At 54.9% G+C, this 16,106-nt stretch overlaps 1 protein-coding gene across 1 annotated transcript; it reads right to left on the bottom strand.

The window, feature by feature from the left end:
- Positions 1 to 753: 753 nt before the first annotated feature.
- Positions 754 to 15,282, bottom strand: PEX6 (peroxisomal biogenesis factor 6). The gene is made up of 17 exons (XM_032185687.1): positions 14,365 to 15,282; positions 14,113 to 14,276; positions 13,299 to 13,382; positions 12,609 to 12,711; positions 12,301 to 12,437; positions 12,105 to 12,216; positions 9,102 to 9,310; positions 8,407 to 8,599; positions 7,975 to 8,051; positions 7,735 to 7,867; positions 5,424 to 5,629; positions 5,282 to 5,343; positions 4,858 to 4,966; positions 3,556 to 3,672; positions 2,852 to 2,929; positions 1,653 to 1,792; positions 754 to 1,320 (listed from the first exon to the last, which is right to left on the bottom strand). The coding sequence occupies exons 1-17, from the start codon at positions 15,280 to 15,282 to the stop codon at positions 1,184 to 1,186; spliced, it is 2,979 nt and encodes a 992-aa protein (XP_032041578.1). The 3' UTR covers positions 754 to 1,183.
- Positions 15,283 to 16,106: the final 824 nt, after the last annotated feature.

Here is a 16,106-nt window from a genome sequence, read left to right as displayed (position 1 = left end):
GCTCTGCCTGAACACGCTCAGGAGCCAGAGCAGCAGTGCTCGAGGCACTCAGCTGGCGGTCATGCACCAAGTGCCTGGACCAGGATAAGGTCCTCACCAGCCGCACGTGGCACAGGGACACCGCTGGCAGCAGTCCTGGTGTGGGCAGCACCAACACCCCGCGGGGCTGGGGCACTCACGGCTCCCTGCTTTACCCTGGGACTGCCCCGGAGCTGTGGGAGCAGCGGCAGGGACCTGGCAGACACAAGGCAGCTGCCGGCCAGCTGCCCGACACGCACAGCTCAAGTGTGGGGGTTATTTGGCACCTTTGGCAAAGGCCAGGGAGCAGCGCACGTGTGGCAGCGAGGTGAGACAGGGCCTCGGGGGTGTCTGGTCCAGCTCACGCTCAGCACAGGTTGGCGTAGATGGGGCAGCTCCAGGCTGCTCCAGCCAGGGGTTGGGGTGAGTATTTCCAAGGCTGGAGGCCCCCTCTTTGCTGCGAGAAGTTTTTCCTGGTATCTAGTGGGATTTTCTCTTGCTGCCATTTGTCCCTGTTGCAGCTCCTCCAGGAAGAACGGGGCTCCCTCTGCAGGCAGCAGCGAGGTTTTCCTTCATCTTCTCCAAGCCCCACAAGGGTTGGTGGCCCCAGCCATGTGCCTGCACTCCCCGTTCCCTGCCGGACGCGGGTTCCTCTGGGACACCCAGTTCTCCCAGGGGCTAGCAGGGACTGTCCTGAGCACCACGGACAAAGATCTGAGGCCAGGCAGTGCCGCAATGGAGCAGAAACCTCTATTTATTCACGGAGACCATGTCAAGGCCAGGCCTGTGGCAGCAACATTGCCTCATGTCCTACAAGTGACTGCCTCCAGCCCGCGTCCCGCTGCCAAACTGGGTTCAGTTTTGGCCTCGCTCTGCTGTCCTGGGACACCCCCGTGCTGCCCACACTCACCAGACTCAGCTTCTCCCCTGCCTGGGGTCACCCTGGCCTGTTCCTGGGTTCTCCTCTACAGCTGAGGGATTGCTACACAACCCACCACCCAGGGAGGCTGAGCAGAACAGCGCCTGCACGCGAAACTGCACGGCCACTTTTTCAGCCCAGCTCAAAAAACGGGGTCCACCAGCAGGGCGTCTGTTTTCAGCCCAGTTCTCTCGCTCCTTTAGCACATCCTCCCCTTGGTTCCTCCAGGCCCACCTGCGCTGAGCATCAGCAGGCAGCAAACTTCTGCTGGATGTGTCTGTACCTGAGCAGCTCCTGCTCAGACACCGACGGCTGCAGCCTCGCAGCAGCCTGCAGGAAGTCTTCCATGGTCAGGATGAGAGCAGAGCTCTCTGTGTCCAGCCCTGCGTGAGACAGAGAATGGGAAAAGACTGAGAGCAAAGCACTAGGGCGGCTGGCAAGATCCAGCATCCCTCTCTCCTGCCAAGGGAGGGAAATTGGCCTGGAAAGAAAACCCGTGCCTCTCTTTCCCCCCAGGGCCAAGCACTGGAGGTGGAGATGCTCACACACGTCGAAACTGCCTGCCAGTAACCCACAGCCCAGCACTCAGAGACAGCCCCAGAGCCTCCGAGGCTCTCCTCCCGAAGCCCAGTTACTGCCAGCAGCTGTAACCGCCCTCCCTGCCCCTGAGCTGGGCAGCCACAACGCCTGGGATGGGCTGGGGTCAGGCTCCCACCTTCCTCGATCCATTCCACCTTGCGTTTGACGGCGCACATCATGGCATCCGAGCACAGCGCGTAGATGTCTGCTCCTGTCAGCTGAGCCGGGCATTTTTCTAGGATGCTGCTGAGATTCACGGAAGGATCCAGTTTAAACCTGCCAGGAAACGAAGCCACAGGTGTCAGAGCCACAGGACAAAAATAAAAACAGTCTGGTAGATATGCAGCAGCCAGAGTGACTGGGCAGGAGGAATCAGAGGCCACAGAGTCACACCCCATGTTTAGCAACTTCTGGACTCTGCTCCGCACGCTCCAAAAAAATCAAAGGGCTTTGTTTGTTTGTTTATGTTTGATTGGTTATTTTATTTTTTTAACCACAGTCACTTCTCTTTGAAACATCCCCACAGCGAGGTCCTCTCTCCTGCTAAGCAGGATCAAAGGCAACTTCAAGTCCTCACTCAGGGAAATTAAATGCTCTGCACACCTGGGAACAGCCTGCAGCCAGGGCTGAATAAGAACACGCTTAATTACAGACAGCAGGAACCACTGGAACACCAAACCATCCCATCAGAGCCACACGGCAGACAGCAGCAAGCCTCCTACAGCACGAAGGAGCGCACAGCTCTGGAGGGCACGGCTGCCAAACCGCACGGTGTGAGACAATGCTCGCAGCCCGCCCACGCCCTCACGTCTCCTGCTAGCTCATCCTCGAAAGGAGCAGCGATGACAGCGACCCATGACACAAAAGTCCTAGCTAAAGCAGATGCAGAGCAGATGCTCTGCTGCTCACCCAGCTGTTGAGGTGTAACTCCACACCCACATTGCACAGCTTGCTCTTCTGCTTCCAGAGATGCTCTCCGGAGCTCAGAGAAGCTGGAGAAGCAGCCAAACCCTGCTACTTGGTGACCCCACAACCAGTGTTTTATCTGGGAAACAGAGAAACATGCACAGAGCATGGGCTGAACAGTACCCCTCAACATCACAAGACAAGAGGCAGTACGATGGACAGAGCTGCCTTCACCCTCGGCTCTGGAAAAAGCAGCTGATGTGCTTGTGGAAGTCTTGCAGAAAGCAAGTGGGACCTTCCTGCTGTGTTGGTGCACTGCAGCCTCACCACACGGCCAGGATCCTCAAGCAAGGGGTGGCCTGCTCCTAGGAAGGCTGCCACCCACCGCAAGGTGATGGAAAGGTGCTGCAAGAGAACAGCATCACTCACTTCCTGGTGACTGCACTCAGCACCTGCAGCTGGGACTCCCGGTCTTCATTTATGCCCACATACACCAGCTTGTCAAACCTGTCAGCAGAGAAAAAAAAAGAAAAGAGGTGGTCAAGAACAGGCCCAGAAACACCTGCCACTGGTGCTCAGCCCTGTGCACCAAAACTGAGAGGTGGTGGCCCTGGGGCAGCTCCTTCTGCTGTCAAGTCCACGGACAACAGAAGACTTTGAGGGTGTTACAGATGCTGGAGGTCAAGGCTGCTCTTCAGAGGGACCTTGGCAGGCTGGAGAAATGGCCTGACAGGAACCACACGGGGTCCAGCAAGGGCAGATACAAAGCCCTGCCCCAGGACAGGCAAACCCCAAGTATGAAGACAAACTGGGACAGAGTTCTCCAGAAAAGACCCTGGGGGACCAAGTCCTACTGCCAGTTTGGTGTCACAGCGAGACTCCTACTGCCCTGCTCTGCTGCTGGGGCAATAACCAGAGTAGGGGGGGGAAGTAACAAGCACGGTAGCTTGTGCTGCTGCTACAGCTATCAGCTCTGGCCTCGTGTCAGCTGCCTGCCTTCCCCAGAAGCCAGGGCAGGCTTTAGGAAGAGTCTCTGCGGGGGGGGAAGGTGGCAGAGACCCAGCTCAGCTCATCACCGGCTGAGGTGCTCTACAGCCCTGCCCTGAAGCGAGGCAGGGTTGGAGGTGATGTACCTGCCCGGCCGGAGCAGCGCGGGGTCCAGGAGGTCAGGCCTGTTGGTGGCTCCAATGACAAACACCTCCCGGCTGGAATGAAGGCCGTCGAGCTCAGCCAGGAGCTGCGAGACAACTCTGCAGGGAACAAGATGGGATATTCACAACTGGGCCCTGGCAAGGCACTACTGTCACTCCCAGCCACCAAATAGAAGAAAGAACAGGGGAGACCACTAAACTCCACATCCTGGGCTTCACCTCCTACTTCTCTTCCCTAGAACAGCCCAGACACAGCTGCCCAGACCTCTCCAGGCACAGCCAGCGATTGTGTGGGCTCATTGCAAAGTCAGCACAAGCCCCTGGTACCAAGACGGTCCTTCCTACTTGCACTTGGCTCTGAACCCTTCCAGGCTGGCTGCACGTGCTTACAACTTGCTATCAGACGCTGGTAACACAGACCAAACATAGGCAGGCACGCACGGCTAGGGATCGGATTCCCCACACAGATGTGCTGGTCAATCCCAACTCTCCCTGCTACGTGGTGCTGCCCAGCAAGCTCAGCTGCAGGGCTGCCCTGTCAGTCAGTGCTGGGGACTCCCTGGTGGGCCTGCGATGCTGCTGACCAGTCCTCAGGGCAGCAAACAGCACACGGTGCTGATCTAGTTCTGCAAACCACCGGGCTCAAGGACATCTGGCAGCAGAGTACTGCAGTGCTGTGCAGGCCTCCTGGCATACGGGAATCTCAACCAGTTTCTGGCATCGCCTGAGCCAACCAACACAAACCATACCCAGCCCCTTCCAAAGCAATTGCTTTGTGTGCATGAAGACGGGCACTGTGGGCACATGGTGGCACTGCAGAACTCTGCAGAATCCCTCCTGGATAGTGAGAAGACTGGAGAGGGACTATCAGCTCAGCATAAGAGCCCTGGGGGAAGTCACCCTGTTTCTGGGCATCGCCAAGCTGTACGTGCTTTGCTTCTACCAGAGGCAGCTGAAAGGTTTCCCACTGCAAAAAGCAGGGGTGTGAAGAATGGCCTTGGAAGAGGCCAAAGGGAACAGTTGGCAGCCACAGAAGCAGTTGGAGGAGGCTCAGTTTTAACCAAATGTTTGCACAACAAGCTTGGGCAATCAGGAATCTGCTGCAATGCAAACAGCCGTACTATGAGCCTGAGAGGAGACAGGCCACGCAGAGGGTTTGAAGAGAGCAGGAAGGGAAAAGGGAGATAAAGAGCTGGGATGGACTCTGCCTCGCTGGGCCACCCTGTGCACCCCTAGCTGAGGCAGGCATGCCTGCTCTCCCAAGGACACGCCACGCTCGCTCACCTGTCCATGACACCCCCGGAGTCTCCACTCCGCCCACGATTTGGGGCCAGGGAATCCAGTTCGTCAAAGAAGATGATGCAGGGAGCAGCTGCCCGGGCTCTGGCAAACACTGGGAGGAGACAGAGAGCACACGAGATGAGAAAAGCAGGAGGAGCAAATCAACGGGACCTGAATGGAGTCACCAGCAGAGAAGAGCTGAAGAGCTGTGGATGGAAATCAGCTGCCTGCTGCCTCACCACCCCTCTCTACTCCTGCCAAAGGGGCTCAGAGAGAGCCAGACTGGGTGTTAGGGACTGCTGGATATATGCCCTTGCTGCCTGCTGTGGATGGGTGTTTGGAAAAGCAGTTTAAGCACTCCCCCTTCCCTCTGGCACCACAGAGCAGCCCCTCTGGCCACGTGCAGGCTCAGGACGCTTCCACTCACCGTTACGCACGTTCTCCTCGCTCTGCCCCACGTACATGTTGATGAGCTCCGGCCCCTTCACGCTGCAGGGAGAGAAGGGAGCTGGTTAGAGCAGGGCCAGCCAGCGCTAGGAGAAAGCCAGTCCTCCTGCAAGGCTCTTCACCTAAGGAAGGTCATGGTGCACGTGGTTGCCACGGCTTTTGCCAGCAAGGTCTTCCCTGTGCCCGGAGGCCCGTACAGCAGCAGACCAGAGCGGCACAGACCCAGCGACAGCAGTTCTGGGTGCTCCAGGGGCAACTGGATTGTGTCCAGGATCTCCTTCTTCACCTCGTGGAGCCCACCAACATCCTGCCAGGACACGGAGGGGATCTGCACGAGAGGGAGAGTCCCCGTCAGCACTTCTTCCTGAGCCTGCCTGTTCAGCTCTTGCTCCAGTCGTCGGCCTCTCGTGCTGCGCAGCAGCAAGTCAGCCCCTCACCACACTGCCCAGCCACCTGAGATCCCCCTAGGGACACATGGGGGAAGGGTGAAAGAAGGAAAAACAGGCCTAACAACGTGTGTTTAGGGCACTTTGTCCCCCACGGTGCTGAGACTGAGCAAGGGCTTTGCAACAGTGATAAAACGTGGGCTACTAACAGCTCTGTCACGTGAAGGAGGATGTGAGAGCCAGACAGCCTGGAGGGCACTGCAAAAAGCTAGCTGCTTTTGAAAAGGGAAAAGCAGGAACAAAATTCATGGGTTTACAAGTAGGTAGGGATGGGGCCAACTGCAAGTATGCAAGGGAGGATTGCTAAGTGAGGAAAGACGGCAAACTTGAGAGGGGGGAGCCATGCCACTTGTGTTATTTTATGCTAAAAGAACCTTGGAGGAGGATGCTCTGCGCAAAGCCTTCGAAATAGCAGGAATGCCACAGCCTGGGTGACAGATCCCCCAGAGCCAGAGCAGCTCTCGTGGGAACATGCAGAGAAAACAAAGCCCCAGCACGCTGCCCCCAGCTGCTGGCTGGGTGGTGAACAGGTGCCAGCACAACTGGGGAGTTTAAAAATAGGCCACAGGGAAATTCTTTCCCCCTCCTTTGGCTCCCTCCCCTCCTTCGGCTCTCCTTGCTCTGCTACTCGAGATGTTATCGCGCTTTTCCTCCAGCTGTCCAGCAACTCTGCCGGAAAATCGGGTCTGACAAGATAAGGATTTCTAGAAAAAAAAACCTAAAGCCAAAGATCCCAGGCACCCTTCCTTCACCGCTGATGAATAGAAGAGCTGCCTTCTCCCCCACGCTCCTGCAGACATCAGCACAAGAGCTGGAAAACTGCAGGGTTGTTTTCAGAGAACATTGCAGCTGTAGGACACGCTGCAGATGCTGCTAGCAACTGAAGTTTGAAATCATTTTTTTCTCAGAGGCTCAAGCTGGCGTCCCATTAACTGCAAAAAAAAAAATTGTGTGACTAACCAGAAAAAGTAAGCACGGAACCGAGAGTTACATACGTTGAAAGTATCCGTGTCTGCTAATGGGCTTCTTGAACCCCAGCCAGTAACTAAGAAATCGATAACGGATTGCAAAATACAAGCAGAATTAGCTTCCATTCACACAGCCCGCTGCCGAGCATGCTCTGTGGTTAGTATTTGGCTTATAGTGAACTTGGTAAACACACCTCGAAGCAGAGCTCGTTTGGTTAATTCCTGAATTAATTAGATACCGAGCAGCCCCAGAGTAGCTCCCTGCTGACAAGAGCAGCGAGGCGACACCTCGCTCGGGCAGGACTGCAAACAAGCAGCTGGGGAAGGTGCTGGAACAACTGCTCTGAGGGCAGCGTTTCCAGCCCTGTGCTGAGCGCAGTCATCTGCACGTGGGGGCAGGGAGAAGAGGCTCTGATCATTTTGCTTGGTCCTGGCACTGCACTGCTCAGCAGAAGTGGTGACCCCAAATACTGTTTCCCCGGTCATGAGCCACCAGAGGCAGAGCACGTTCCTCCCCAGGAGCTGACTGCTGGTTTTCTCTCAGCCCCCCGTCCCTTTCCCTAAAGGATCCCCAACTTTTCAAACCGCCCGGCTCTCGGAAAACCCTGTGCCAGCTCAAGCCATGGCCAAGGCCATGGATCAAGTCTAAAGTTTCTCACACTTGGGGAAACTCCCTCTGCAGGGAGGAACCTCTCCATGTTCCTATATACCAGGCAGCTGGAGAGACCCCAGTGAGGCAGCAGCCTCTTGAGAGGCTGAGCGATGCAGCCTGGCACCCCTACTGATGAAGCCACCTCCAATTAGAGCTGCAAAGTGCTTCCCTGAGCAAATCCAAAGCCAACGGGGTCCAAAAAACACACCTGGACTGTTTTTCATGGCTTGGGGAGTATGTGGAATGAGACAGCAGGAAGCAACATGCTCGGGCACAGCACAGGTCTGGCGAAGTTTGAGAAGCATCTTGAGCCACAGAGAGAGAATTTTTTAGAAGAACAACCCCCTCCTTTGCCCCAGCATCCTACCTTCGGGGCGCCCACTGCCTGTGAGTGGGCATCATGCAGCTGGTCCAGAGCAACGCTGAAATCCTCCTCAAGCACTGGGAAGCCAGCAGTGCAAAAATCCCTCTCTACTTCCTCACTCAGTCCACCCGGGAAACTGGCAAGGAAAGAGAAGGGAAGGGCTCAGGCACTGCCCTGCTCCCAGCACGGCTGGGCTCGCTGCATCCCCACCCTCCCCACCTCCTGCCAAATTGCCCGGGCTACCTCAAGGCCTGGATGCGGGTACAGGCAGCCCGGCTGCTGTGGGACAGCAAGGCACAGAAATCCCCCAGCACAAAACCCTGTGAATGCGGAAACAAAGAGTATCAGTTCAGTCCAGCCAGGCCATAAAAGGTGTATGGGAAAGGTTCCCTGCAGAGCTGTACTCTGAGCTTCTGTGCTTTGGTTGATGGCTATGATTTGTCTTTTGTTTTTTTCCTTTCCATTTTTCAAATTGACTTCTAGCAGAGCAGAGCATCAACCCTCTGCAAGAAGCATCGATTCCTCAGCCACCAGAAATCTGCTCTTAAGACTGATGTCTGAGGACTGGGGTTCACCACTGAAGATACTGACTGGGCTACGGGATTTGTCCCTTCTCTCCCATCCTGCCATATCACGGGGCTGCCCCCTGCCACGTGTCGCTGTGGCTTCACTCACTGCAGTCCTGCGGGCCAGCTTGGCGAGGTTCACTTCTTTGCCCAGAGGAAGACTGGCGGTCAGCACGCTCAGCATCGACCTCCGCTGCTCCTCGGAAAGGGCTTCCATCTTCACCTCATGAAGGAAAGCAGTCTGCACATCTGTAGGAACATCCTGGGGTCTGCAGGTTGTGCCGATCACCAGGACAGGGTGGCTGTTGAGAAAGGGGGGCAGTGAACGGTTGCAGCTCTGTGAAAACCTCCTCCTCCCCACTGCTGTCACCCACATCACATCACATCACTCTCCAGTAGTTGCCTTTCCTCTGAGAAACGTGCACATGCTAGCCAAGCTCTCCCATATACCACTCTCCTCCAGCTTACCCGTGAACTGCTTTGTGAGCTCTGCCCCCAGCTCAGGCCCCTCAAGTGATGTCTCATCTCTTCACCTGGGGCCTCCCTCCCTGCTCTCTGGTATTTCTCACCTGCTGAGGGATTCTCCTGGGGTCTAGCTCTGCAATCCCAGCAGAACAGCTCCGCAGACCCTGCGACCCTTGGCATGCCTCACAACTACGCCAGCTTTGCTCATCTGAATAAATTCAGAAACCAGCCCAAACTTGGACAATAAGGCCCCCTGAGCCCCTCAGCCTCAGAGCTGGGGCCAAATGACATAAAAAAGTAAAGGAAACAATCATCCTGGGTGCCCAACAAGGTCTGTACCTCAGTGCTGGGTCTCGATCCAGAAGCAGCTGGCGCAGAGTGGCGATGACCCTGGCATCCTCTCCCAGCATGTCCCGGTCCCTGCCCAGCAGCTCTATGTCTTTCAGCAGAAGCACGCAGGGACGGAACTGCTGGGCCTGGGCGAAGGCCACCTGTATTTTCTCCTCCGTGGCTCCACTGGTGTCACCGCACAAGCTCACGCAATCCACCTGCAAGACAGGCCACACAACGCACGGACTGCAGGGGCTGCAACGTGGACAGGCTGGGGACTGGGAGCAACGCTCGCTTCCATGGAGCCTGCCGTGGGCAATCCGCAGCTGGAAGGGGTTTTCGGGAGTATCTGACATGCAGAAATGGCAGTTTCCTGATTCCCTGCAGGAGGACAGGGGAGCAGAAGGGTCTTGGATGAAAGAGCTGAGGACGAGGGAGTGGAGAAGTCAATGAAGGAGATGTCACGGCTCAGCCAACCTGTGCTGGAAGGGAGGGGAGAGCTGTGGAAGAGAACAGGTCAGGGAGAACAAGGCGCCTCGGAGGAACAGGGTAAAGAGCAGAGGGGAAGGCTCAGGGCACTATTCAGCTCCGTGCCACACAGGCTCAAAGCGCAAGAGAGAGGTAGAAGGTAAGAGGAGAAAAAGAGAAGTTGTGGGTGGCTTTACACTGTTTACTAGGCAAACACTGCATGAAGTCATCCAAAACGAAGAGGCTGCTGGTGAGCTCTGGAACAGCAGCTCCAACACTGCTGCAAACACACACTGCTGCCTCCTGGTGCTGAGAGGTTTTGCACAGAGAGGAGAGGAAATCTGCTGGTTGTTCTGTGGTGTTGCCAGAAGTCTCCAGATATGGCTCCTGCACACTGAGAAGCCGGAGGTTTAGCAGTGGATCTGTGACAAAGACTCCCTACAGGACATTTTGCTTGGAACAAGACATGGTGCTGGGCAACGGCCAGGGCTTTATCTGCCTCCCTCACTGACCCACTGTTACGGATTTACTCTCGTAACTGCTCTTCTCTGTCCAAGTAGTGCCACAATTTAACAGGACCCAACTTCTAAGCAAAAGAAGAAAACCCAAATATCCAAAATGCTTAGCTTGTTTTCTGTGAGTTTAACAAGACCCACACGAAAGGAGTAAGCTTATGTTTTCCTTCCACAAAAAGGAACCTTCAAGCTCTCTTCTACTCTAGCTTTTTTCTTCTTCCAAGTCCTTTTAGAGTTTGGGAAGCTCTTAGAAAAGTCACCCTGCAACTTCCAAGCCCCTTACAAATATAAATCTATAGATTCAAGGAGATTAAAGAATTTGAGGAATACATCCAGACTCTCAGAGTGAAAAAAAGGAGTGCGCAGAAGGAAAACGGCATTTTTAACAAGTCAGTGAAGACAGTGTTTGTGTTCAGAACTCTAAGTGCTGTTCAGAGACACGGGCTAGACCTCATATTGTCCATAAAGTTTACCCAGTGTAGCTGCAGCTGTGAAAACCTACCAATGGCTGTACTGGTACAGACCAAGAGTCCACTTAGCCCACTATCTTGTCTCCATGCATGGCCACAAGTGGCTGCTTAAGAAAGAATAAGATCAGGGTAAGCATTTACAGCCCTCTGCCCTTTGCTCTCCATGTATGGAGAGCAAAGCCAAAGTTTTCATGAAGCCACTGACATAGAACAGAAGTATTGATCCTGACTGGTGACAGCCAGCTTGAAATCCAACACTTTTCTTGTAAAGCTACCTCCAAAAAATTTTATCTGGTATCTTACTGCTCAGTCACTTTGTCTCATTCAACCTCTCCTCTAGCCCAAGGACAGTCTGTCCACCTGTCTCCTCGTACCTTTAATGGCTTTGTTTTGAACAACCACCAGATCGCAATTCATCCTCTTTCCCACGTCATTTCTCAATATGCTGAACAGCACAGCTCCCAGTCCAGACACCTGCAGAGCTCCCCTGCTGATTGTGAAGGTACATCAGCTACCATCAGCTCAGACTCATCGGACCATCATGTCCCAAACCTTTAACCAGCATTATATCCAAACCAGGATCTTCACTCGCATCTCACCGCCACAGTTTCCCAAACAGCCTTTTCAAATCCTAAGTAGACTGTATCAGTCACGCTCCCTTCACCACATGCTTGCTGTAACACCTTCAGTAACCTCCTGAAGGCTTACTGGACAGGGCTTGGCTCTGCAGGAACTACAGGGATTATTTCCCAGCAGCTCACACACATCCTAGTCTTTGCTAATGCAATCCTTCGCTCTAACCTCACAGTTTTGTATCCTCTGAAGGATGTTTCTTGTTTCTGGTGAATGCCCTTTCCCTGCTGTTTATCTGCTCTGGCTTCAATTCACTTTTCTCAAGCCCATCCCTGTATGATCTATGCAGTCACCTTGTGTTACGGCACGCTGCCCCTCATTTGCTCCCGTAGCAGATGTAAGGACTTCTTACCTTGGCCAACTCTCTTTTTCTAAACAAACCTCATTTTGAGGTCATTCCCCTTTCCAAAGCCAAGCACAGCAATGGAAGATGTGGGGGCTTTTGTGTCCTCTTGGACGGATTCTCGGTGAATGGAAGGAAGCCCAACTACAGCGCAGCTCTTCTAAAGGCAGTGAGATTTTGAAGCAGACCTGGCACACACGTTGGTATCAAACCGACGGCCACCTTTCTTTTGTAGGATTCCTGCCCAGCTGGGGAAGATCTCAGTGTGATCTCTGCCTCACTCTGCAACATGCTTTTTATCACGGACAACTGCAAACACCCGGTGTCACTGCAGTTCCTGCCCTCATCACCTCCTCAACTTCTGTGTTTTCACTTGGTGCCAGCCTCTGGGGTATGGTTCCAACTCAGTGCCCTACCCAGTGATGTGAAATCCCCTAAAACACTACCGTGTGCTGCACTGTCTGTACAGTCAGTTAGACTAACCGAAATAATAGTTATTAAAAAAAAAAAAAAAAAAAAGGTAGAAAGGCAACCTCTGGGCCGAGAGATCATAGAATCATCAACCAGCCAGAGGAGGAATTACCTTGAAGAGGTGGAGGTTGAGGCAGCTACACACAGCTCTGACAGCCATCAGCTTCCCACTGCCACTTGGTCCTGAGAGGAGAACGCTGCCCACCCTGCTCAGCGTGGTTGCCCTGTAACACAGAGGCAGTTCTCCCAGTGACTGGGGAGCAGGGCCCCAGCTCTCCCGAGGCGTGAGGGAAGGGAATTTAACTCACTGACTGTTCAGGTGAGGCCGAAGTGCATCGCAGAGATCCTTCACAACGTCAGAGAGTCCGGCAGGAGACAAGCTGCTCCAGAACTCGTGACTGTTATAGGCTGGGGCAGATGGGACAGCACTGTTTGTTGAGCCCACCTGTGAGGAAAACAGAACAGCAGCTGAGAAAAGACAGCTACCAAGCGACAGTCTGTCCTGAAATGCCCTTCTACAAGAGCAGGGGAAGCACAAGCTTCCACAGGCACATCTGGCATCTGTAGAGCACCCTCAGGCTCAGTACACCCTCCCTGCCCTCCTCTAACATCTTACCAGATACAAAGAGGTGTTCTGCGTGTCCGCCAGGTAACCCTCAGACTGCTCGCCTTCCACCATGCCTAAAATCTTCCTCACTTTGAAGTACAGCTCTGGCCACCTAAAGGAAAAACAAGTAGTCAGAATCATGGAGTCAAGATCTGGAAGACAAAGCATCCATCAGCCAAGAGCCAACTGAGAGGCAAGGGTAGGCAGAGAGACTTTTGCTTCCTGTCTGGCTAGGCAGACAAAAAGGACCGTCAACAGCTACAGCTTCCCCTGGTGGCTTCAGCTCACAGGTACTGCTAGGAGTTAGGACTAACTCCTAACTTCTCATTTTGCCTTCTTCTCAGAAAGAGCAGTCAGGCACTGGGACGGGTTGCCCAGGGAGGTGGTGGAGTCACCGTCTCTGGAGGTGTTCAAGGAAAGGCTGGACGTGGTGCTTGGGGACATGGTTTAGTGGGTGATGCTGGTGGTAGGGGGATGGTTGGACCAGATGATCTTGGAGGGCTTTTCTAACCTTAATGATTCAACAATAATCCAAGCAAAACATTTCCTTCTTCCCCCAAAATAAGAGGCAGAAAAACTGTCACCTCCAGAGACAGGTAAGAACGGAATCTGCTGTCTTGTTTCAAGAGAAACAAGAGTGGAGAAGAACCTTTTCTCTTTAGTATTCATGTGCTAGCACCGTAGTTTACTGCCACCTACCTAAGGAATTTGTCTGCATTTACATCTAAAAACTCAGCATGCCCAAACGTAGGAACACACAGGATGTCTCCCTCCTGGACAAGCCTACAAGAAACAACAACAAAACGCAGTTTCAACACTGAAAAACAGTAAATTCTTCTTGCATGTCCTCCCCCTACCACAGCTGTTTTTACAGAAAAGAATGTCACAATTTATACCAATTCACTCCTCTCTTGCATTCTAAAACCAAAAACAACCACTTGAAGATTTGGCATGCATGGGATGAGAGTAGCTGCAACCAGACTACTAAGGGGGAGATACAGAAGATGAACACTGTCAAAGAGTGTCACTTCCCGACAAAGTCACCTTCTTGTGCCTGGCTAATTGCAACAGCAGAAAGCCTCATAACGAGGCTCCTGAAAAGGCTTGGGGGCAGGTTTCACAAGCAAAGACTACAGCACATCCAACTTCCCAGTCACTGATCTTCACTCAAAGCTGAAAACTGGGGTTATGGACATGCCCCAGAAGGGAAGTCTGCGGGCAGTCCTTGGGAGCCTTTGCTGTTGGATGGTAAATTATAAGGAAAGAGATCTAAGGGTGACTTTCGAGGGACAGGACAAGAGATGCTGCTTGGAAGTGAACCTGTGTGAACTCATGGGGAGCAGATGTTGCAAACACATTTGGAAATACTCTCCATAAGCATTCTGCTATTGGTTATGCATGTAATCAGCATGTATTGGATCTGGATGCCACGAACATACAGTGAGGGTGCAGCTTGCAAACAAGGCCTCCCAAGAGCAAAAATAGAAATGTGTGGCTTTTCTGTGTGGCTCACCGGGGCGTTTCAAAGTGCTTGTAGAGAATACGGTCATAGACTCCTCTGGCACTGTAGGCTGGTGAGCAGACGATCTCTAGGTGCAGCTCCTTGGCGAAGGGCGGCACGGACAGCAAGGACTGGCTTCCTTTCCCCTCCGCAGCACCAGCCTTTCCTTCATACCTCTGTGGCAGGACAAGGGACACTATGAGCCACCCCCAGCTCCCTCCTCAGCTGCCCCCCAGCCCACCACCCGCTCCCCGCAGCACCCACCTGCAGACAGAGGAGCCCACCGCCAGCAGGGTCGCAGCCAAGGTTGAAGGCGAGGGCCGGTGCCAGCAGCGCGGTGCCATCGGGGGGCTTTCTGCGGGCAGCCCGCGGGTACTCCCAAGCGGGCGGGCGAGCCAGCAGCGCCGCCAGGTGCTGCCGAGCCTCCCCCTCTGCTCTCACCCGCACCCACTCCCCGTGGAACAGCCCCAGGGCCAGCAGCCCGCGCCGGCTCACCCACACCTCCGCCCCTCCGCCGGCGCCACCACCGGGGGGCGCAGCCTTCAACCGCGGCCCCTCAGCAGCCCGGGGGCCGGCGGCGAAGCGGGACACGAGCGGCGGCGCTGCGGGGCGACGCCAGGAGGCGACACCACCACCGGGCGGCGGCGGAGGGGCCGCGAGGGCGACGCGGGTGCCGCTGCCCAGCAGCCCCTGCAGCGCCGGCCGAGCCTCCAGCACCAGCGGGCCGGGCCCGGGGCCGGCTCCCGGCAAGGCCTCGCCCCTCCTCGCCAGCACCGCGCCCCCCGCCGGCCTCCCCCCTCCTCCGCCCCCCGCCGCCGCCGCCAGCAGCACCCAGGCGAGCGGCGGGGGGCGGCGCAGCGGCCACACGGCCACCCTGCGGCCCGCAGCCAGCCCCAGGCGGCGCAGCAGCGCCCCGCGGAGCCACAGCTCGGCCCCCCGGCGCCCCGCCGCCTCCAGCGCCACAGCGCTCAGCAGCACGGCCTGCGCCCCGCCGCGCCCCGCCGGCCGCACGGCCAGCACCAGCCCGCCGCCGCCTCCTCCTCCTCCGCCTCCGCCGCTGCTCCCAGCGCCGGCCCGGCCCCGCAGCGCCGCGCACAGCGGCTCCGGGGCCAGCAGCAGCGCCGTCACCGGCGCCAGCTCGGCCGGGGGAGCGTCCAGCGGCCGCAGCACCGCCACCGCCATGGGCGCCGCCACGACACCATAGAGACGGGGGGAGGGAGAGGGTAGAGCGGCCGCGGCGCGCAGGCGCACAGGGGCCGGGCGGCCTCAGGGTATGGAGGGGAGGGGCAGAGCGGCTCGCCCGCGCGCCGCCCGGGTCATAGAGTGGCGGCTGGTAGCATAGAGAGGCGGCGTCCTCCATTAGAAATTCAGTAAAAGCTCAGAAATTCACCACAATAAACTCATCGCCTTCCCGCGCCCCTTCTCCCACAGAATCACCTGGGTTGGACTGCCACCTCCACGATCACCCAGTCCAACCTCTGACCTAACACTACCAAGTCCTCCACTAACCCGTATCACTCATAGCACTAACCGCTAACCATATAACCCATAGCACTAAGCTCCACATCCACATAGATGTTTTTTTAAAAACCACAAGGTCTTTTAAAAACCACCTCTGCACACTCAAACCGTAAAATTTCTTTTATTGGTGATTCCAAGAGGTAGCTACCATTTCATAGCACTAACTCCAGATATCATAAAAGTTTAATACTTCTTCTCTTGATTTCAATGGAAGAAAATTTAGGCTCTTTATTACTATTATTGTTACCATTCTTAATATTACTAAACATTAATATTAATAAATTACTATTATTAGCAATAATATAAAGTAATAATAATTAAACCCATTTATAAACAAATCAACTGCATGTAAAAAGTATGCAAATACTTGCTCTCCAGAAGTCTGACAATTACAGATTGTCACGGTAGTGGTACCTCCTATAATAGCTTACTTTATTCTTTTTCTTTTAGGGAAGCAGACAACAATCTTGTTCAGCTTCATCAAT

This window comes from Aythya fuligula, chromosome 3, assembly GCF_009819795.1.
Source record: "Aythya fuligula isolate bAytFul2 chromosome 3, bAytFul2.pri, whole genome shotgun sequence".
Classification (NCBI taxonomy): domain Eukaryota; kingdom Metazoa; phylum Chordata; class Aves; order Anseriformes; family Anatidae; genus Aythya; species Aythya fuligula.
This window is presented reverse-complemented; position numbering and strand designations above follow the sequence as displayed.